Source organism: Desmodus rotundus, chromosome 6 (assembly GCF_022682495.2).
Source record: "Desmodus rotundus isolate HL8 chromosome 6, HLdesRot8A.1, whole genome shotgun sequence".
NCBI classification, from domain to species: Eukaryota; Metazoa; Chordata; class Mammalia; order Chiroptera; family Phyllostomidae; genus Desmodus; species Desmodus rotundus.
The window spans coordinates 11791177-11816008 of NC_071392.1; the positions used below are offsets into that span (position 1 = coordinate 11791177).

At 36.4% G+C, this 24832-nt stretch overlaps 1 protein-coding gene across 2 annotated transcripts in view; it reads right to left on the bottom strand.

The window, feature by feature from the left end:
• Positions 1–24114, bottom strand: part of TAX1BP1 (Tax1 binding protein 1) — a 48069-nt gene extending 23955 nt beyond the window's left edge. For both annotated transcript variants that reach the window (XM_024562869.3, XM_024562868.3), the window contains exons 1-6: positions 23987–24114; positions 16678–16843; positions 10865–10967; positions 5729–5916; positions 2182–2340; positions 286–434 (exon numbers count right to left, since the gene is read on the bottom strand). In XM_024562869.3, the coding sequence (XP_024418637.2) occupies positions 286–434; positions 2182–2340; positions 5729–5916; positions 10865–10967; positions 16678–16836 (758 nt within the window). In that variant the 5' untranslated portion in view covers positions 16837–16843; positions 23987–24114. The remainder of the gene's footprint in view (positions 1–285; positions 435–2181; positions 2341–5728; positions 5917–10864; positions 10968–16677; positions 16844–23986) is intronic.
• Positions 24115–24832: the final 718 nt, after the last annotated feature.

Below are 24832 nucleotides of genomic sequence, written 5' to 3' on the forward strand. Positions count from 1 at the left end.
AAAAAAACACTTTGTTGAAGCATTTTTAAAACATAAAAGCATCTTTTAAAAATGTCAGAAATGCCCTGGCTGGTATGGTTCAGTGGACTGAGTGCCAGCCTAAGCACCAAGGGGGGGTCGCTGGTTTGATTCCCAGTCAGGGCACGTGCCTGGGTTGCGGGGTTAGGTCCCAGTAGAGAGCGCACCAGAGACAACCACACCTTCATGTTTCTCCCCCTTTCTCCTTCCCTTCCCCTGTCTAAAAACAAATAAATAAAATCGTTTTGAAAAAAGTGTCAGAAATACCTGTCCAATTCAGTTTCCTTTTCAATTGCTTTATTTGTCACTAACACAATATCTTCCTCAAGCTTGACGGCTTTGGATGTAGCATAATTGTATCTCCTCTTAAGTTCTTCATTTTCCATTTTTAAATTTTCTGATACTTCAGTAAGTTCCTTAGAAACAACAATAAAGTGTTTTGAGAAACATTAATTAGTGAGACAAACATGCATCTTTAAAAAAACTCTATGTGCTCTTAAATGTTAATCCCACCTTTGTCCCATCAAAAGTTTATAAGACTAAATACTAGACCAGAAATGGTAAAATTTACATATTAATTTACATTTACTAAATTAAACAATTTTTTCCCTGCATTTTCCCCTATATCCTGGTTTGTTGATTTCACTAACTTCTCCGCCAGAGGGTCAGGAAACAAAAATGAAGGGGAAAAAATTTTAATTAGTCATTTTCATTTTTCACATCTTACTTTTCAATGTTACCCCAATGACAAATCAGGTTCCATATGATACTACCAAGGTTAACAGTCGCTTCTTTTAGCAAAGATCACTAGTCCAACTGATAATTATACCAAAGCACTAATTAAGTTATCTGCCTAAAGCAATGTTCCTGCCACTGTGACTCAAGAGGTATAAACAAACATTCAAAGAAGCTGGAACAAATATAAAAATTTACCTGAATGCCCTAAGAGTCAAGGCAGGCACATATGATGAGATTTTATTAAATTTTAATATTTAACGTACCTGCTTTAACAGTTCAAATAAAAAAGTGGCTCCTTAACCAAAGAGAATATCCTGCTCCTATTGCAGGATACTCCAACTGCAGGATTCCCAGTGTTCCCCAAGTGTAAAACTGGGAGAATAACTACGTATCTTAAACTAAAAAGGCTAATGTTACTATAGGTAGTGGACCACAAGTATTTATAAGGAGATTTAAAATTGTACACATTGTCTACCCTCTAACTCTAAAAAGCAATCCCAATAGAATAAGGCAAGAGAAGTCTTTTCAGAATTTAAGCCCTGTTTGATAGCATCTCTGCAGAGGTGTGCAAAACACAACCACCGCACTGGAGTAGTAAAATTGTTGAGAATCACTGCACTAATGGTTCAACTAACAATTATTAACTACTCTAGGCCTTGTTAAAGAACAATGGAACAGACTCCATCCTTCGGGAACAACAGGTCAATCCGTCAACAGACATAAGAACGATGTATCATCAGATACAGTTATAAGTGAGACATGAAATCGCAATCTGTTTAACTGTGTCAAAACTAGCAAATTACTTTTCTTGAGGAAATAGTGAACAAACACGTCAATGACTAGGTTATAGATTTCTTCTTCCATTCTTTTCAGCCACTAAATAAAATCCATTTGTGTCTCTAATGAAATCACACTTCTCTTTTTCTTAGCTCAAAAAAAATGCACCAATATTAACTAGGTGTTTTTAGGATAATTTATAGAATTTCTCACATCAAGGATTTCAAAATTTGTCTAATACAATATCTCATTTCACTGAATTCTGCTTTTTGGAAAAGTAACTTAAACTACTTTATTCTATTTTCCCTTATTCAGTATTTATCATTCCTAATTTTATTTCCAACCCCTACCCTCAAAATTAATTAAATACTCTACAATTAGATGTTAAGCATCTAGAAATAGCTGTCAGGTATTATATCATCAACCCTTATACTAAAAATCCAAAATTTTAATCATTTACAACATAAAAGCAGCTGTGGCAGAAGGCTGACAGAAACTGACCTATTTTTTGTATAAATATATGACTGCTTTTTTTTTTTTAATCAACACAGGGTTTTCACTCACTTTAACTGGTTCAATTTTTGAAGAAAGTGGGTTTCAGGTAATGTACTGTATCAACTCCTACCAGTCACATAAGACACAACTAACCTTCTGCTTTGCCTGAAGTTGGTCACATCTTTCTTTTTCATGGTTAAGTTCTCTTTCCACTCTTTCAACTTGTTCTCGAAGTTGTGTTGTTTCTTTCTCCAGAACGGCAATTAACTTTAACAGTTCTTCTTTTTCTTTCATTGTTTTCTCAATTTTCAACTGTAGAATAAAAAATTTAAATTTTAAAAAATGTTTTATTGTATTTTTCCATTACCATTTATTGCCTCCCATATGTTACAAACGGATTTCCATTTCAAAATACTAGTAAAGAAATTCACAGAAAGAACTGTTACATATACTTTATGTCAATCAACCTTGTTTAACATTCAGGTAGAAAAGGTCATGGATCATAAATTTAGACCTTCTTTTGGTTGGGCAAAGAAGAAAAAATTGAAAGTACAAAATTAATGAATTTTATTATGAAATTTCATACTAATCATTTTCAAATCAGTACTAAAAATAAAGCATAAAGTTTCATAAATGACTTGACTCTGGGCTTATCTTAAATAATAATCATTAAGAAAATGTATACCTCTTCTTGAATGCAAATTTATGGAAAACTGTTGAATCTATTAAGAACTTCCTTATGTTGTACAAGGCCTTCAACTATGGGGTTACTATTAAAAGGTTTGGTTCTGTAAGGTACTAAGGAATAAATGTCTATACATAATGGCCTTTATTTGGCTAAACCAAAACAAACTTTGTAAGTAAATGCAAATTTTAGTACTAAAATGCAGACTGTAACAATATATTAATATAGTTAGTTATCATGGGAACATTAATAGTTACTCAGTTCAGGAAAATTTAAACTCCAATATTCTTAAAAACTACTAAATTAACAGACCTAAAATGGTAATGCTTCTCTTACAATCAGAAACTGCTGCTAATTGGGGAAGACTGTGCTTGCAGAGGTAGGGCTTCACAGAGGAGGCGTCACTAAAATACAATGCTTTCCCACAGTAACAGTACACCCCAAGTCAGTTTTCCAGGGTCAAGGAAACCAACTGACTAAACTCTAAAATAGCTTTTATGTAAATTGAATGGTGAAAAATTTTTAGAATGACCCTTCTACCTTATTCATCATACCAAATGAAAATAACAGAAATAAATGTCCTCGAAAGAGAAAACTTGACTTATTCATTGAACTTCTTTCATGCCTTACCTATTTTTTGAAAGAAATGATTTTTGCCTCTCAACTTTCTGACAGCTTAAAAATACAGACACATCTTGATATAGTGCAAAGGAACCACTTTTCCCCAGTAATTCATTTAATTGGCATTTACTAGCTGAAGAGTTTACTGAACCTTAAGTAAACATTTTAAAAAGAAATTCAAGTTAGAGAAAAATGTATGAAAGTCAAATTTCTGCCCTCAGTCTTTCAAGCATATAGTAGTTAAAATTTTACAATGAACATCCATACACCCATCAACTAAATTCATTAATATTTTGCCTTATTTATTTTATCTCCCTTTATATTCACTACTTAAGTTTATTTACATAATGGGTACAGGGAAATAAACCATTTGAAACAAAATTGCACACACTTCACCCCTAAGAACTCAGAGCAAGCACCTCCCAATAAGTTTCCTCTTCAACTATTACTGTTATAATAGCTAAGAAAATGAATCATTTTATAACATCCAATGGACAGTCCATAGTTAAATATCCCCCACTATACCTAAAATATTGATTTCTTAAAAAATCTAGGATCCAGTCAAGATTCACAGGTTGAAGGATTGTTTCATTAATCACTTTTAATGTCAACAGTACCCTAGATTATGCCTCATTTGTACTAATTTTGTGCAGTTTTAGCTAAAAATTATTGAAGAGTTTGATGAATGTGGAGTTTTTTTTTTTAAACCCTCACCCAAGGATATGTTTTTATTAATTTGAGAGAGAGAGGGAGAAAAAGAGAAACATCGATGGGTTGCCTCCTGCAGGCATCCCTACCAGGGATCAAACCCGCAACCTAGGTATATGCCCTGACAGGGGATCGAACCCCCAACTCTTTGGTGCACAGAACAATGCTCCAACCAGCTGAGCCATCCAGCCAGAAAGATGAACACGGAAACTTAAAAGACTTGTCCAAAAATTGGTCAGAATATAAAAACATTTTACCTCAAACATATCTCCCTAAAGATGGCAATCTACATTTTCTTTGTAAGTAGGAAGAAGTGAAATAAATTGAACAGCGTCCCAATTTACTTAGAAGGAGTGCACGAGAGAGATGTAGATGCCAAAACGCCTGTTTTCTGTCTGCAGCCCTGAAATCAGGGTGGTCTCACAAGTATTCAAAAAAACTGCAATGTAAACTAACTGCATTCTTCTTCCGAGCTGGGCTTGTTTCAGCGTCTTTGACTGGTACTCAAATACCAGGCTAAAAACCTTGATCATCCAGCACTTGTCAACACAGAATGTTTCAGGCACCCTATAAAAGTTACATTTCTTTATTTAAGATAAGAGAAGAATTTCTGGAAGGGGGAAGGGAAGATATGGAAGAATTCACAACAAATGATTGGTTCCTTCAAGTTGTCTTAGTTCAACTGCCTTATTTAAAGTATTTTATCTATAACCTCTTGTCTTTTTTTCTCTAATCTCAATTTCTGAAGGTAATTAAGATAAAATCAAAGGCATAAAATATTTATGTATAAAAAATTGATCTGACTATAAATAAAAAGCAATGGCCTGTCACACACTAAATGTGAATATAAATTAACCAAAAATATATGCTGCACCAATTAAAGCAGCAGTTTTTCCACAGAAATGCAAATGTAACACTCTGGTAGTTAGGTATAGCATAAAGATACTGAGAAATATCTTGAAATAATGTTCAATTTTCTTCTTCAATAACTACTAAAAATTAAGACATAAGGCATTGTTAGACCATATGCAAAGTAAACTTCTATTGGAGCCAATGCAATGACTCCAAAATATTCAATTAAAAAAATAGTAAGCAGCTTTACACCTTTCCTTTTTAAATTGTGGTTAATCCAAGCTTATTCATTTGATCAGATGACAAGGGGGAAAAAAATCATTCTAAAAATACTCAACCTCAACTTAGAGGCGCGGATGCTTCCCTGACTCACTGCCACACTTGGGATAGAGCACGCCCCTGGTACAGTCAAATGAAGTTCACAACCAAGGACAGGTCTACCGCTTTACACCACTTTCCCTCCAGCTTCACCCTCCAAATCCATACTATTCTACCATTAATGGATTAGGCCACCACCAAAGGAGAAAGGTGAGGGGGAGGGATGTTAGGAAAGCTTTAGGTCTAAATTCCCTAATTACTGCACAACTACTATGCACAAAATACTGACAGGCCGTGGGGACAGCCCTTGCCACAGTGAACTCAATATAATTGTGACAGACTTTTAAAGTATTTCAAAAACAACACGCTAAGTTTATTTTAGTTAAAAAGCATTTTCTTTTCAGGTTATATACTCTTACATAACCTGAGACTTCTTAAAATGCTAATGAACACAGGTTCTTACACGCTCTGCTCTTAGATGTATCTGCACATCACTAGCTCACTGTCGGTACCAACCTCAAGAAGGCCTGCTTTGGTGGTCACCACCAGCATGTCGGAATTTCCTTCATCTTCCATAGTAAGCAACTCTTCAACTGGAGAAGAAGCTCGAAACTGGAAAGGTGTACTTGCTCCACGAATTTCACCCTTATGGGTAACGTAACAGAACTGATAAAATTCTCCATCATCATTTGGAAGGTAATATCCTAAGAGGAAGTTAACAAACAAAAAATATTAAACTTCCTTTAATAAGATGTTATTTTTATTTAACAATACTTGCCATCTCCTCTCATTCCTGACCCTGTTCTAGGCATTTAGGGTATGTCTTTCCTGTCTTTCATAAATTATCAAAACTGGACTATCATCCTTTCTTCAACATGCCTGTTTTCTCATCTTGGGGCTAAGCGTACACCCCCAGAATATTCTTTCCACAAATCTCCACTAAGAGCAAAACTAACTCATCTGAGAGAGATTCAAGTATCCAGTTTTCAATGACTATATACAGGAAGGCTGGAGGAGGAGCAAGGCAAGAACCAGCACAAAAATCTAGGAGGATTATTAGGGGTGAGAATATACCATTTAAAGAAATCTCCCCTTAATTCACTACATGTAAAAGGGAGAGATGAACAAAAGGAATGTGCTACACATATGAACTGTGTAATGACGGAAAAGAGAATGAGGTCTCACAATGCTGTGTAACAAAAATAAGCTTTGGAACCACACAAATTTATTCTGGATTCCAGCTCTACCATATTATTTACTTAACCTCCCTGAGCCCTGGAGCTTCTTATCTGTAAAAGAGACACAAAGACATCCATCTTGGAGTTCCCAAGTATCTACAGATAATGTATTTATACCATCTAGCCCTGACAAATATAAGTTCATTATTTGTTCCTTCTTTCTTCAACTCAATTGTTATCTTCTCTTTTAAATTTTGCTGGATTACCCTAGCACAGTATCAATCTACTTCCTCACCAAAGCTCCCATGATTTTTTCATTAAAAAAAAAAAAAAAAAAGGCTCCACTATTACATTCATTATACATGTTTTATATCCTATACCAAGACCTCAGAAATATTGAAGGCAGATATATAATATAAAAATTCTGGAATCCCCCAGGATGACTTGTAAAAATAAAAAGGAAGCATTAAGTGATTGTGAAAAGAACATACAAAAATGAATGTATTCACCTTATCTTGGATATTACTATCTGCCCAGAAATCTATAATCACTGTGCCTGTTATTCTTTTATATCTTAAAATTTTCAGTCTCATTAGTATGATATCTATTTCACTTGATTTCATTCTTTAAAAAATAGCTGGCCTTTCTCTTTATAAAGAAGAGGGAGGGGCAGAAAAAATACGAGGCAAACCTAGAACATCAACTGGTGTTTGAAAGTAAGAAGTCCTTTAAAAAGACCTGGGGGAGAAGAGGAATGTCAAAAAAAACCCACAGGAGCCCAGTTGATGAAGTTCCCTACAACCAAAGAAAGCTAAACAATCTGAGCAACAAAAATGATAGTATCAGACTTTATTCCACAGACTAAAAAATATCCATGAGTCCATGGAGAAGGGGATTTTTCCTTACATAATTCCAACTAATAAATACGCAAAGAATCAGAATACAAGAGCATCATTAGGCAAACACAACAATAAACGCTGTAAGCAAGATCCAGTGATGGATCCTAAAATGAGGAGTGAAAGTTTGAGGAGAAATGAGATACTTCCTTAGTCTCAAAAGTAGCTCCTCCATAATAGTCATTAATTAAAAAGGGAAAAATACTAACCTTGCAGTGAAAAAACCCAGTAGACACACCTTAACCAAGTGATCAAGACTAGTGCCACCAGTAATAAGATGTACAGACATCATGTACTCCCTGATGCAATATACTGAGAAGGGTACAACATTAGTTCCATAGTATTCTTCCTAAAAATGTGTAACCCCAATGCAATCATGACAAAGCATTAGCCAAACCCAAAATAAGAAACAAGCTACCAAAAAAAGAAAGGAAGAAAGGAAATCTAAAAACTGACCCTGCAGAGGTCATGAAACACAGGACAGAATGAGGAACTGTCACAGACTGGAAGAGACCAAGAAGACACAACAACTAAATGTAATGTGGGGCTTGGGATTAAAAACAGGAACAGAGAAAACCACCACTAGAAACATTTGTGAAATTTGAATGAGGTCTGTACTTTAGTCAAAAGTATTCCAAAAACCAATGTTAAATTCTTGGTTTTTAAAATAAATGTACTACGGTTATACAAGATGTTAAAATTAAGAGAAGCTGGTTAAAGAACATAGGTTAATTCTGTGTATTAGTTTTGCAGCTTTACATCTAAAATTATTTCAAAATATAAAGTTTTTAGAAGAGTAATATAGAGGTACATCTGGCTAGACAGTTTTTAACAATTTCACCCTCCTAACATCTACTACTGAAACTTTTAATCCATGTCTCGGTAACTTTGCAAATAAGGCCACTAGACTTATTTTTGAAGTTTAAATAGAAAACAAAAATGTAGTCTGACTAATCAGCTCTAGTATCATGACAACAGAAATTCTACAAACTTAATAGTCGGGGCCTAATTTTAAAAACTTACAAAAATACTAAAAAATGTGGTTCAAATACCATTTGAGAAACAAGATGTAGTTATTCAGTTTCAATTTAAAGCTATCTATACAGGTCCTGGCTGGTGTGGCTCAATTGGTTGTCAGGTAAGCCCAAAGGTTAAGAGTGCAATTTCCAGTCAGGACAGATGCCTAGATTTTGGGTTCAGGTCCCTGGTCAAAGCACACACAAGAGGCAAAAGACGATGAATTTAAAAGATAAACCTCACATATAATTCTGTCTCACACCAATGGTTCCCTCCCCTACCCTCCCTCTAGAAGCAATGGGCATGTCCTCGAGTGAGGATTAAAAAAATAACAGTAAATACAGCTATCTAGGCAATGCTGCCAGCAGATTAATAACACTGAAAATAAAACAGGAAAGCCCTGGCTGGTGTGACTCAGCAGAGTGAAAGCCAGCCTGGGAACCAAAGGGTCACCAGGTCGATTCCCAGTCAGAGCACAGGCCTGGGTTGTGGGCCAGGACCCCTGCTGGGGGAGTAGAAGAGGCAACCAATCGATGTATCTCTCACACATTAATGTTTCTCTCCTTCTCTTCCCCTCATCTTACAAAAAAGAAAATGGAAAAAAGTAAAAACCAAGCTTTGACTCAGATTTTATAGCCTGCAACATTAGCAATCAAATTATAATAAACAAGTAAGGATCTCTTTAAGAAAACAATTACATTTATGTATTTCTGTTAGTTGTTTTGAGTTGTGCATTTCAGGATTCTCGTGACTAATCCATAAAATGAACAAGGTGATCTAGTTTGTACTTAAAACCTGTTTCGCTCTAATATTTTATAGGTAAGTTTTTCATGACTCTATCTTTTTTATATAACAAGTTCTAGGTGGATAGAAACTTTTAATTCTGAATTTCAAAGTAAAAATTAACAGGATGAATTTTCAGAAACTTGTAAAATTTACTGCACTTATGCTTAGCTCCCATGAAAATGCTTTTAAAGTATAAACAGAAATAAACTGGAGGCTCTTTTTTTTATTGCTTTTAAACTTTCTGCTAAGTAACTAATAAACAAATTCATAAGTCAATATAAACATTCAGTAAGTTAACTTATTTTTTACAAGACATTATATTTAAAATAACTTTTAAGAACAGGTATAGTAAAATCAGTTCCAATACACTCACTTTAATTTGATTATCTTAAAAAAAGACTGAATTAAAAGATAAACCTCAGATATAATTTGTAACATTTATTAACCCATAAAACATACGAGAATGTAAATCTTTGCCTACATTACGGTACAAATTTTATCCTCTGAATATTGGTTTCTTGACATAGTACATAAGGAAATATTTTTATATACCCAAGCTTCATGTGGTTACATTGCCAATTGATGTTCATACCAAACATATACAGTACAAACCTCAGAATAAAAAATTAAAAAAACATAAACCACCAAAATACAAAACACTGATAATACCAAACGCTGGCAAAGATGTAAGATAACAAGAACTTTCCTTCCTTGCTGGCAGAATGCAAATGGTATAGCCAGTCTGGAAAACAATTTGATGGTTTCTTACAAAACTAAACATACTCTTAACATATGATGCAGCAATCGCATTCCTTGGTATTTACCCAAATGAGCTGAAAACTTACATCCACACAAAAACCTGTGCACGAGTGCTTGTAGCAGCTTCACAACTACCAAAACTTGGAAACAACCAAGATGTCCTTTAATAGACGAATGGATGAACAAACGTACATTCATACAATGGAATATTACTGGTATCCTTCGCAATTCTATGCATTTTATGTGTATTAAAATATTTTACTAAAAGAGTGTCCATTAACATCACCAGACCAAAAAGAACCTACGGCATAAACAAAGGATTTGCTATCATACAACACAAAGTCAGTACAATTGTAATACAAAATCACTCTGCAACAAATTCTGTGATAGCTAAGAGTATTGTTTAAAATCTGTACATAGTGCCAAACTAAGACAAGAATCAACTTCACATTACTCACTGTTATCCTTTTATAGGCAAATTTCCCTATCAAATTAATGTAGTAATTAAATTAGTACAGATACTAAATTAAAACCCTCTGTAAATCCTCTCAATCATCTTTGTGGTGTTCATGCAGAATACAGGGATGGGCAAAGTAGGTTTACAGTTGTTTGTATGGAAAATAATACAAGAATAAACTGTTTTGCATACTCACAACTGTAAACCTACTCTTGCCCACCCCTGTATTATTCTCACCTCTAATTTGTTATATTATTCTAATATGAGCAATAGCATTATTTTGTCATTTGGGAAAAAACCACCAGAAGTAAAGAGCTGATAAGAAATCAACCCTCTTCAATGAAAATGAACAAGCAAAAAGCCTTTGTAATGTGTATATAAAATATCATGTGGCCTACAATAGATATTTACATTCTTATGACTTTTGTTGAATACAGATACTAATTAATTCAACTGTAGTACACCAGGTATGCCTAAGTAGATAATTACAATGGGTACAACATTTTTAGTGGCAATAAAATACCTAATTTCATCAGGTTCTGCACTTTTCAATTCTTACCTTGAAATGCTAACACACAATTGACTGTTGATCCTTCCACATAATGTTCAGGCATAGGGGACCATAAAAAAGTGTAATAATCACGAGCAGTACTCCACCCAACCTAAAGGAAAAAAACATGGAGATTATTAGCAAGTTGTTTAATATTAGAGTGACATGTAAGAGCATATTGTTTTTTACTGCATCCTGAAGTTAAGACATGGGTTAATATGTTTAAAAATTATTCTATTTTAATAAGCATGTCAAATTTTACAATTTTTTTCCTTTTTTTGTTTTAAGATTTTATTTATTTATTTTTAGAGAGAGGGGAAGGGAGGAAGAGAGGGATAGAAACATCAATGTGTGGCTGCCTCCTGCACGCCCCTGACTGGGGACACTGCCTGCAACCCAGGTATGTGCCCAGACTGGGATCCTTTGTCCTGCTGACTTCCCTTCCTATTCACTACACACCTCCAATTCCCAGTCTGAGTGATACTCCATTTAGAATCTTTCATTCACAATTCTGGGTGCTGAACTTCTCTAGAGAAAGTCATAAAACTGCTGCTCAGCAATCCCTTGATTAACCAAACCAGTGACCCTTTGGCTCACAGGCCAGCGCTCAATCCACTGAGCCACACCAGCCAGGGCAAATTTTACAATTTTTTATTAAGCTATAACCTAATGCTGTAAAAATTTATATAAATTGAACAGTAGTTTCTACTATGTATTAAAATGCAATGTGTTTTATAGATATCACAATATGATGAATTTCTCAAGGAAAATCTTCATATCACATATAAAAATATACATTTTGCATAAAATTTGAATTCACTAAACATGTTTTCAAAACTTCGATTTATGTCTCAAATTCAAGTATCTAAATAGATCCCATCCCCTTAAATCCACTAACTTCACTCATCTTTCCTAAGCCTTGCCTGCAGCCAACTGGTAAATTTTGTAAAAAGGCTTTTATTACCAAGATGATTATATATTTACACAAATAGACCATCTATTTCCCACCTATCTCTAAGACATGTTCAACTTACAACATGTATACATTACATACCTCAGTCTCTATTTTCCCGACGATCTGTGTTAAAAATGAAATGATACAGGCACTAGGTATCTATTTGCCCATAATATTACAAGAAATAAGTAATGCACCAAATCAGATTATAAGTACATTCTATAATTCCGACTGGCCGAGGATTAGAGATTATAGACTGCTGAAGCTGGAAGAATTTTAGCCATCTTCAGTCTCTAAAAGAAGTGTTTTCAAACTGTAGGTCACAACCCAGTAGGAAGAAGTAATATCACTTTAGTGGTTCATGACTTTCTTAAAAATTATAACATTTACTTTTTAAATTATATAGAATCAGAAAAATACCAGAATGCATGACAGCTAAGTACTGCCTCATGAAAAGTTGTTTCAAATGTATTTGCATGCAACTTTGCTACGTCGAATCACATCATTTATTTGTGTCAGGGTCAAAAACATTTGAAAGACACTATAGTATTTATCGCTTTACAGATGAGAAGAAAGCTTGAGGAATCTGTGATGTACTAGGTTGACCAAAAAGTCCATTTAGTTTTTTTCCATAAAATAACAGACCCATTTTTCATTTTCACCAATAACTTTACTGATTTGGCTATTTTGAGCACGTTGGGTTTCTCCTGCATGGTAGAACATTGATTGTTCTCAATGTCTACATTTGATCGCTATCAACTGCAACTGGTCAACCCAACCACGGAGCATTGTCCAGTGAGAAATCTCCAGCACAAAACTTTGCAAACCACTTTTGACACTTTCGATCAGTCATAGCCTACATAGATCTTTTTTGTGTGTATTTCAGTTGCATATTTACCTTTCTTGAAATAATAAAGCATAATACACCAAAAATGTTGCATATTTTCTTCCCTTCTTCGATATTAAAATGGCTGCACAAGAATCCAGCAATTTTGTTGTGTTTTTTAAATGCACACTGATATGACTGCTGTCACAATACAATCTAACAGAATTTTTTTGAATGAAGTTGGAGACAATTAAGCATTACCAGTGCCATCTCATGGGAAAAACCTCACAGACTTTTTGGCCAACCCAATATGTAAGAAAGGAACCAAAACAATGGATGTTTCACCTCATCTAGTCTGGGGAATTACAACAGTACTAGTGTCACTCTTCTGTTACTAATGCAATAGCAGACAGAGCAAAAAAGGAAATTAAGCCAGGGGGACGTGGAAGGAAAAAAATAACCTTTAAATAGAATTAACATTTTAGAAAAACATACTGGATAAGAAAAGAAATTCTAAGAGTGTAAAAAGATCAGAAGGATGTGAAGGTCACCTAGTAAAAATAGTATTAGTAAATTCTAGAGAAACCCTGAGAAAAAGAAAAACATTAGGATAAAGAGAGCAGACAAAGAACACTTTTAAAGAGAAAGAGAGACAGACAGACAGACAGATACGAAGATACAGGGGACAATGATTTTGGGAGAAGGGTAATGGGAGACAGACACAGGCTAAATAGAAGAGGCACTGAAATATATTGGCTGGTTACTATGGATAACCATAAAACCTACAAAGTAGTATGAAATGAGCCTATGAATTTTTTAAGTCAAAAAAATATACACCAAACTTAACTGCAGATATTTCTGGGGAAGGTGGGAGTGCAATGGATAGAGGCATTCGCTTCCTGTTGTATACACTGTAGTTTTCAAAAATCATATTAGCGGAAGAGTAAATAAAGGTCCTTTCTTTTTAAAAGAAAAAAAACACAAAAATGCCTACATTGAGGAGAATGGAATGCTGATTCTTAGAAATGTAAACAGAATAAATGGCCCACCTTGAGATAAAATGTTGCAGAGCTATTATATCAATAAGAAACTGGTTATAATCATAAGTGAAAAATTCAGGACATAAAAAGGGTCATTCAGTACTATTCCAACTACTTTCAAAATATGTGCATTAGAAAAAAGATGAACGTTGGAAGGAAGTAGTTAAAACATTAACAGTGCTAACCACTGCTATTAGGTGGAGACCTATGGGGCTGCTGGTCATCTTAACTTTTATCTTTTATATTTTGTTTTAGGTTTTCTAAAATTATAATTACCTTTACAACAGGAGAATATTTTTTTAAAAAACAGAAAATGAGTCTGGGCTGGGAGACTAAGGCAACAAAACAGAAGTAGCAGCAGGAAGAGAAATATGAAAAGAAAAGGAGAAACAAGGAAGAGGAAAACAAAAGCTTGAGACAAGACATTCAAGCATAAAATCATTGCTCAGGTTCACTTTCCACTCCAGGAAATTAAAGTTTGCTTGCATTTTGTTTTGTTTTATCTGGTTGGCAGTAGACGCAGTGAGAACAGAACCTTAGTTGGAGGCTTTGGGCGTGAAATAATTCACTTTGTACTCCTAATTCTGAAACACAAGAACTGTAAGACTCCTCTTTAAATCTTAAAAAAATCTCATGGACCTTTAGTGTAATACAAATTATTTTAATTATAAGGTAATTTAATTTATACTAAGCATAAATCTAAATAAATTTCCTTATGCTTAACCTATACAATTAAGACCAAATCAATTCATAAACACAAACAATAAAACTCAAAATACAGTGATATATATTGTATTACAACTAATGTTTGATTTAATATTAGAGATATGGCATCAGATATAATTCTAAATTCTTTCCTGTATTATTTTTTAAGATTTTATTTTTTAGAGAGAAGGAAACTAAGGGAGAGAAACATCGATTGGTTGCCTCTAGCATGCCCCCAACCAGGGAGCTGGCCTGCAACCCAGGCATGTGCCCTTACTGGAAATCAAACCAGCAACCTTTTGGTTCACAGTCCCCACACTCAGACCACTGAGCCACGCCAGCCACGGCTTTTCCTGTATTTTTACTTCCATTCTATCACTCCTTAAAACTCATACTGAACTTATTAGGAACTCTATCTCTATGGCTAATTTTGGATAACCAGATCTCTCACTTAACCAAACTGCCAGAGAACAATTCTTGAATGACAGTTTACATGAGGTTCAAATCTCAGTTCCAAGTTTAATAACCTTGAGTAAGTCACTTCACTCTGGACCTCAGTTCCCAGGTCTGTAAAATGGGGACTGTAATATTGTGATTAAAGATCTTTGCAAAGTATAAAGTAACAAACATGTTATATATTTATTTCAGTTAAAAATTAAAACCAGTCAATACTGGAGAAGAGGGAATAAAAACTAAAAAAAAAATAAAACCTCAACCCATTTGTTATCCTTTATCTGACTTCACCCATTTCCCTATCCAACCGGACTTCACAGTCAGTTATTCATTTCAGTAATGCACCCAAAACCACCCTGGGATCCTTTGTCCTGCTGACTTCCCTTCCTATTCACTACACACCTCCAATTCCCAGTCTGAGTGATACTCCATTTAGAATCTTTCATTCACAATTCCTGGTGCTGAACTTCTCTAGAGAAAGTCATAAAACTGCTGCTCAGCAATCCCTTGATTAATCTACTCCAATTCCCTAGGACAGCTCTTCCTTATTGAATACCCTCAAGTCACGCCTGAGTCCCAGTCCCAATTCATTCAACTAATTGCTGACAAATTCTATGAGTGCTATTTATGGATTCTCTTTTCTACTTTAGGCCCTTGTTACCTCACTTAGAAAATTAGGATAATCTAAACATTCTCTCTGCCTCTTATTCTCTTCTAACGGCAACTTCTCTTACTCAGCACTGCAAGATTAAAGTTCACCTCTAAACTCTACCACTCTCTGCTTAAAAACTAGTTATTCCTGCCCTGGCCAAGTGGCTCAGTTGGTTGGAGCCTCAACCTGTACACAAAAAGGTTACATATTTGATCCCTAGTCAGGGCATGTACAGGATGCAACCAATGTTTCTCTCTCTCTCTCTCTCTAAAGTCAATCAACATATCCTTGAGAGAGGACTTAAAAAAAAAAAAAAAAAAAAAAAAACACTACTTCCTCAGCCAAATATTAAAACAATCCAAAACATGATCTAAACCAATCTTTCTCATTCCTCTTCTGAAACTGGTATCCTAGGCAAACCAAATTCCTTAACACTGTCAAGCATTCCTTCCTCCTTACAGTTACTACCTGGGCACTTTCTCCCTGCCTGCCTGTCAATATATCATATTATATCAAAACCATTATGGCAGGCAATGTGCAGTACACATGAAGTGCTTAAAAACACGCAATGCCAAAAACATGTCAATTCCACTTCCAGGAACTTGCCCTATGAAATAAGTGGGCGAACAAACTGAAGATACAGAGATCTTTATTAAGCATTGTTTTTAATAGTAGAGTTTAGAAATGTTTCCAATGAATCCCACATTCATCATATTATGTGTGTACACTTTACTATACTCACTGTATGTATATAATTATTTATATGTAGCCATATGCCAATATGTTAAAAATGGTGCCTTTACTTATTTATTCCATTTTCCTGCCAGGAATGCCCTTCCCCAAATCTCATTTCCCTGCTCTATTCTTCCCCTTTTCTTCAGTTAAGAAAAGGAGAAAATGGAAAAAGAAAAAGATTCTGAAAAATTTTTTTCACAAGACCGTAAGTGAAGCTGAACCTTTTCGTCATAGAAAGGAAAGCATGGATTCAAGTTACCAACATTTGTTGTACACTATCCCACTATTAAATACAAAATGTTTGCCTTTACAAATGTAAATGTTTTACATTTGACATTTATAAAAATGACTCTTAATGTAGAGTGAAGACAGAGCTAGTATAAGCTACTGATCAACCTGCTTAAAAGAAAATACGGAGTAGCCAGATAGAAGAAATATGCAGAAAATTTTTCTTACCTTGAATATACCAACCCAATCTTTTGGATGTGGATGGATATATGGAGTTAAGGTGTAATGACATTCCAAGTGTGCATTAGGAAGATAACTCTTGGCCACATTTTGAAAGATGACGTGGGCAAAGTTGGAAGTCTGTGAGACTTCTTGAAAGGATGTCATCGTGAATCTGAAACAAGTAAATCATATAAGTTGAATGATACCCAACTAAGAAAAACTTTCATCTTTAGAAAATGTGTCATTAAGAGGCCAGCGGTCAAAAAAGTGCAGGTCACATGTATTGAGCATCACACGCCCTTATGAAACACGTGTTATAACCAAACCAAAGGCTTAAACATTATGGCTTAACATTAGTCACATATCAATACAGCTAGGCATGACCTTAAATCTATGCAGCCAATAAATGTAACAATATTTAAGAAAAGAGTCTATCTCTCTCAGATCGGCCTAGACCTCCACAGGGTTAAATGCAAATTACACAGGTATCTACAATCATAATTTTTGAGAAGATATACACTTTTTAATATTGGAACTCCTCCTTAAAAATGTGATTAAATATAAAAACAGACAAACTAAGAAATAAAGAATTTCCAATATGGCTCAGAAAGTTACATGGCAGTTAAAAAGCTTTTAAACCAATATCAAAAACAAACTATCGCCCTGGCTGGCGTAGCTCAGTGGATTGAGCGCCGACTGCAAACCAAAGGGTTGCCGGTTCGATTCCCAGTCAGGGCACATGCCTGGGTTGCTGCGCCAGGTCCCCAGTGGGGACCACATGAGAGGCAACCACACATTGATGTTTCTCTCTCTTTCTCCCTCCCTTCCCCTCTCTCTGAAAATAAATGAATAAAATCTTAAAAAAAAAAAAAAAAGAAAGAAAAGAAAAATACTTGAAGTAAAAAATATTTATAAAAAAAAACAAACAAACTATCAACTCTCCTGGAAAGCCTTGCCCTTTACTTCTGTTGCAACCAAGAGATTCTATGTTGGACCCTTGAACTTCATCATTTTCCTCCCTGCTCTGACCCATCCCATCCCTCTCCTAGGTTGTTGGTTCCTGTAACAGACGCTAATCTCTCAGTGCTTGCTTGCATTCCTCACCCATGTTTGTGATCATGGACCAGTGTTTCTCAATCCTGGCTACACATTAGAATTATTAGGGATCTTAAAAAAAAAAAAAAGGCAATGACTTTATGGAAGTGGGACCTGGACATGGGCATGTGCATATGCCTTCATTTTTCTTTTCATGTCTTCAAGTAATGTTAATCCTGTATGTGCTCAGGACAAAGAACCCAACCCAACAATCTCATCTCTCACTCATTTCCCCAGATGTCTAGACCCAGCCTGTCTTCTGGGCTTCTGGTACATGCTTCTTCAGATGTCTCAAGCCATGTAAAAGTAGCTGATCTACTTAAAAAGCTTAGTCTATTTGTTCCTCTCTACCCATACCGATTCTATCCTTTCATTCTGGGTTCAACGATCCTACCTTGACTACCAGTATTCGTGGTTTTTTCTCCATTAATTTCCAAATAGTTACTGATTAAAAAATAAATGTATGTATTTTTACATGAAATACGTACTGTAGAAATCTATTACAGATTCAGTAAATGCTCACTGGCTTAGTGAACACCAAGCACTGGATAGCAGATAAATGGCTAAAGTAAACTATAAAAATCTACAAGATCCAAATGTTTTTTTGTGCTCTACCTTTGAGAACAACACAACTGAGGATTTACTTCAAAAAGCACTCTATTCCACGTGCCACAGACTCAGTACAATTCCTGAGTCTACACCACTTGCTTCTAAGTCATAAAAACAGGACTATCTGTAATAATGGGGAAACCTGCACAAGCCTTTTTTTGGTAACCAAATTAATCTAATCTGCTTCACAAATCAATGAAGTTTCTAGAGAGCAAGTACAGCAATAAGACTCCACTCATATTTTAACAAGTATTAAGTCTTTATTGCTAGGAATATCTAAGACATTGTGCTTTTACAACTGTTCCTTTTGCTGACCTGCCTGAAATACCAAGGTAGATTTTTAAGGTTCTGAAATAACAAGCACTTTAGAAAATACCCACTTTTCTTTGTGTGTCTTCTCTGCTTGTTATGACCAGAGTGCTGCTTTACTAAAACAATATGTTAGATATTCCATAAAGAAACTGTCAACGGTGAACCCGGCAGCCACTGTGTTAGAATACCAGGTTGGTTGATTAAGACTCCCCACCTGAGTGAGGTTTGCCTGAATTCAGCCCCAAAAAGCGTGCACTCAGTAGCAATCCTCCCCTACCTCTGAACTAACAAAAAGGCTTTACTAACCAGCAACCTATTGCACAGAAACACTTAATTGCTAATACTCTCCAGCTGGTAATCCAAAACCTTTAAGGAAATAAAGAATAGCACTTATAAACACTGGGAATTCTGCCTAAAATAATTGAAGAGTTCTATTACTTTGTCTCTTTGAATTGTCTGAACTAATCGGTGCTCAGGGGGATGTCATGATGCTGAAAATAAAAGTCACTAATGATAATATCTTTTCAAGTCAGTGGTTTCATAAAGACCTACCCTACTGCTTATAATATACCAATAAGAGAAACTATAGCTAAATCAAGTGAATCAACTTCTGATAGATACAACTACCTAAAGGGAGGAAAGTGAATCAGTAATATTTTTCTATGAAGAGAGTGAATATTTAAGTTTCTCTGAGCAAGATATTCAGTAAGGAGAAAATATCAGAATGAGTTTACATGTTTTTAATTAAAAGCAATTTAAGAATAAAACATTTTTCTTAAAATTTAATTTCCTAAAGTAAACTCTATCAACAAAGCTGCAATTATTTGTTATAAAACAAGACAGTGAAGTGTAAACTTATTTAACCTCAATTTCAATCGTGATTTAAAAATCCATAATCCACCCTGACACTTTCACTTCACTGAGCAGCTCTGCAGGTACAAAACACGGCATGAAGGTATGCGTACATCTCATCCGCACTTACCCCTCCGTGTCCATATGCTTATAATGCAGTAAAATGGACTCGGGAAGTGCTCACCACACAGTTGATAGTCTTTATTCATGAGGGTATGTTTGAAAAAAGGACTTGTAACTAAATTGAGTTTTTACCAATACATATAAATGTGTTATTTTCATTGTTTAAAAAAAAATTAACATCAAATTTCATTTTAAACCCTCCCCTCAAAATTCAAATTTTTGATACAGAACCTCAGACTTAAAATATATTCATGATGCCTATAAATCTGAAAAGTAGTAATAAAATAATATGTGATCATCCTGTTAATAACCTTCATTAATCCAACACTCCAACCTTTAAAAAAATTTCAATGTGATCAGAACTATAGTAATTTTACAAGTCATTCCACTCTTGTTATTACCTTACTTTTTGAAATTAAATTCCATCTTCTAGTCGTAAAAAAGTTAACAAATATAATCTGAATGTAATTAAAAGAATCAACCCATTTTAAACAGTAAAAATGAAATTTCCAATTCCCATAGTTCTCCTATTTCTCTCCTTACACAGATAAAGGAGTGAAATAGACAAACTTATGAAAATGTTGAAATTCACTGAGAATATCAAGGTAGCAAGATGATTCATAGACAGACTGATACAGTATGCAGCTCACACATGCACACACAGACACACACATACCACCCAGTGAAGAAGTAATGTGCAAAGTCACTGCATCACCTTGTGGTAATGCTTGGGAACTGTAGCTTCATTAACATACTGAGAAAAAGAACAAACTGCATCTCAATTGGAGAGGGGAAGTGATAACAGCTTTACCATACCAAATGTTTCTTCCCATTCTCTAAAGTACGTTTAAAGAAACGTACATTAAAATGCAAGCCAAGGCTAAGTAAAAATTTTTAAGGAACTAAAGGACCAATTTGACTGTGAAACAAAGTCTGAAATGCATGCGGCCTGCAGTGCCCTTTTCCACGTTTCCTAAATATCCTCTAAAGTTCTAACATCCCTAGAGTTCCTTTTTATGTGTTATGTTGTAAACTTTATTCTACAAAGTCTTTGTTCCAAAAGCCAATTTTGTTACTTTGGGGATTCATCAATTTTTAAGGAAAAGGATAAATAATATGCAGTGGTCACTCAGTAAACTAAAATAAGTTTGGAGGGAAAAGGGCATTTCAATATTACCCTACTTCCTCTTGGATATTTTATAAGCCCCAAACAGAACTTAGTATTTTTCTACGGACATACCCCAAAAATGTAAGACTTGATCAAATAAAGTAGAAATCAGACCATACTAAAAACTTCTATGCATTAAATATACAGAATCAAATCAAGTTTTTAATTTAAGTAAATACTTTACATAATTTGCCAGTTATAACAATTAGAATTCAACAGGAAATAAGGTAACTTTGTTCTGTTATAATATTATGGTGATTTTATGTTTTTCAAAGTCCTTACCAGTTAGACATGCTAAACTAATCATAAATGAATACCCTGATGTCTTGGATTTGACCTGAAAACTCAAGGGGAAAAAATGTGTTAGAGAGGATAATAAAACAAGATTAGCAAAAAGTGGGGTTTTTTTTCTAATTTTGTTCTCCTCTTGTGCATGTTTGAAAATGTCCTTAAGTTAGTAAAACCAGATATCGGTGGTTGTCAAACTTAGCAAAAGTTTTTAAAAATCTTCAGTTAAAAATATATGACCTTTTCACCCTGGCTGGTGTGGATCAGTGGACTGAGCACCAGCCTGAAAACCAAAGAGTCGCTGGTTTGATTCCCAGTCAGGGCACATGCCTGGGATGAGGGCCAGGTCCTCGGTTGAGTGAGAGGCAACCACACATCGATGTTTCTCTTCCTCTCTTTCTCCCTCCCTCCCCATCTCTCTGAAAATAAATAAATAAAATCTAATATATATATGAACTTTTATAATATCTCCAAATTTCAATCTTATATGGCACACAAATATCTTAAGGAAAAAAATGACATTCAAATAATTTCCTATTATTCATTCTGTAACTCAAACACACACTAGCAGCTGGTTTACACACCAGAAAAACATTATTAGCAATCTTTCTGGGAGGCAGAAGACACTAATCTGTTAATTTGCACTCTAAACAAGAGTCTGACTCCAGAACACGTTACAGGCAAGTTCTCTGCTCAGGTGTCACGCACACCACTTTTTATTTTTTAGGTTGTTTTAAAAGGCAGCTTGCTAACCATAGCTGGTGTGGCTCAGTGGATTGACCATCGGCCTACAAACCCAAAGGTCACCAGTTCAATTCCCAGTCGGGGCACGCTCCTAGGTTGCAGGCCAGATCCCTAGCCCAGGGTGCGTGAGAAGCAACCCACTGACAATTCTCATACTGATGTTTCTCTCCCATTCTTCCTCCCTCCTTTTCCCCTCCCTGAAAATAAATAGTCTTTTCAACACAATGAAAGTTGGTTTCTAAAAAGCTATGACCTTGGCCCATACATGTTAGAGGGGAGGGAATTTTTTCTATTAAATGTCTATATGGGGCAAAAGAAATTTTAAAAAGCCTTAAGTTTATAGAGCCAAAATTTTAACTAGTAGTACCCAACTTGCAAAAGAATACAATCCAATTAAACTTCACCTGAGATAATTTCCCCAAAGTACAGAAAAGCATCATTAGGATATTTAACTACTTAACATCATTAAAAGGATTGAAACTTAACCCCGGCTGGTGTAGCTCAACGGATTAAGCAATGGCTAACAATCAGAGGGTCGTAGGTTCGATTCCCAGTCAGGGCACATGCCTGGGTTGTGGCCCAGATCCCCAGTAGGGGGCAGAGGAGAGGCAGCCATGCATTGATATATTTCTCCCCGTCTTTCTCCTTCCCCCTCCCTAAATGTAAAATTTTTTTTTTGAAGTTAGCTTGGAATTCCAAAATACCTTTTATTAAGGTATTTACTGCTTAATTCTACACAAATGGCTGCAGCCGTAAGTGCAAACAGAAGTGTGCGATTTAGAATATGACAACTAGAAAACAAAAACTACAACAAAATGTTCTCTGACGTCGCAAAAAAAAAAAAAAAAACCCTTTACTAAGTCCTTTCTAGTATCCATAATCCTGCAAGAAAACAACTCCACCCTTGCTAAGAACAAAACGAAGGACTGGCCTCAGCCCTCCTCTACACCTTAAGAGCGTTTTGAGGGCAATTAACCTATTTTTAGATTAACAAGTTAATCAAATAATCTAAGTGCTTTGGAATTGAACCCCAAAACTATAATTAGTAATTGTTTGTGCGCAGCTTATATAAAGTTTGCAATTAGGGAAATGCAGAGTTGAAAAATTAAGATTTATTTTCCCACCTAAATCCCCCAAGTAATAGTAATTATCTACTCTGAAACTTAAAACCTAATATATGTAGAAAGTCAAATGCCACAGTGTTTTCAAACAAAACTATTATCAATAGGGTAATAAATGTTTATCAGCAGACACACCCTTACCGACACAACATCTCCTAACCATGAATTTTCCGAGGCGAGAAACGCCTCGTCGGGACTTGTCCGCACACTGCGGCCCTGCGGGGTGTCGGGTGGAGGAGGGGCCGGGGGAAGGAGAGTTTGTGAAAGCAAGAAAAGTTGCCCAAGCAAAGAAAGATGGGACTCTCTCCGGAAGATCTGGTAAGATCCCTGGGAACCCTCGGCGTAGGGGCCATTAATAAACAGGCGGAGAAAAGCGTTATCTAATTCCGCACTCCTGGGGAGGCAGGCGATGCGGCTAGCTCCGCCCGCGGACCCCAACGTAGGTGGCACAGCGAGTCTCCGCCTCCTGCTCCACGGGCGACGAAAACCAAAACACTTGGGTTTCACTCCGCACAAGCAAACCCGAGCGTCCTTTCCGGACACGACCTAGATATTTGCCCAAACTTACTACGCAGGCAGCCCACACTCCGCCCTCAAACAACTCACCCGAGAGTTGAGCCTTGGACAAGTCAGATTCTTCTTTGAGGGTCCCGCGCGTCACTCGTCCCCACTCCCGCCCGAGAACCCACGCCCCACACGCCTCCCCCAAATTGCGAAGGCCTATCTCGGCCTCCCCGCTGCGTGGGACGGCCACCCCTTGCCTTTTCCCCACTGCACTGCTAACCGAATTCACCCACACCCCTATCACAATTGCAGTCCTGGAAGAACTGCTGTCCCCGACAGGAAAGAGTCTTTAGGCTGCATCGTCACCACGGAGACCATTCCGCAGACCCGCCAGGCCCCTAAATTGTAGGAGCTGAGGGGCGTCTCCCGAACCCCCAAAGAGTTCCAACGGGAGTCTGCCCCGCACAGGGTCCGAGGACGGGCCGGGGAAAGCGCTTACCCAGCGAGGGGCTCGGGCAGGGGGAGGCTCACACAGGCTTCCGAGCGCGAGCCGCCATCAGCTGCCTAACCTCTTCCGCCACCACTGCCTGCCTCCGGCGACCGGCTACACCTCCCCTTAGAGCTCAAAGTCGGTGTTACGTCACTTCCGCCCGTGGGCCCGCCCCTTCCGCCGCCGTGCTTGGAGGTAGGTACGACGGTGAAGGCTCCTCTGCGGTTCTCGGGCTCCGCTCGCCAGTTCCTCTTTCTGCGGCCACCCGACTTATCCTAACCGGTCATGGCCGGCCTTTTCTCTCCGCCCGGGTATTCCTACTCTTTTTTCGGTCTTGTTCTCGCTTCGGAACCTAATCGCAACGAAATGGGGCCCGTCTGGATTTGCATATTTGACTTTTTAATTATTACTTTAATGGAAAGCGAAGTAATTTACGGTTAAGTGGAAAAGATAGGCCAGTTTTATATGGACTATTACCATGTCATTGCGTGGATCTTAAAAACCTGTCTAAGCGAGTCCTTTCATTTTATGGATCAAAATGCAGAGAACCACAAAGTGAAGGAGCGACCCCAGGACTAAGGCTGCAACCCCTCACCCCCAGGCTCTGTCCCAACTCCTGGTCTTATTTACGAGGTTTTGTTCTCTGTAAAACCAAGGTGTCTCCTAAGAGCTTTTCAATTCTAATGCCCTATGATTCTATTTCCAATTGCTCCAACAGTGGCCTCTTTTCACCCGCATTTCTATGAGTTGTTAACTGCTTTTGTTATTTTGTGCGTGTAAATTTCGTCCTGTATTCTCTGTTCAATTATAATTTCTAAAATCACTTAACTGTTATATCTTACCTTCCTATAGTAG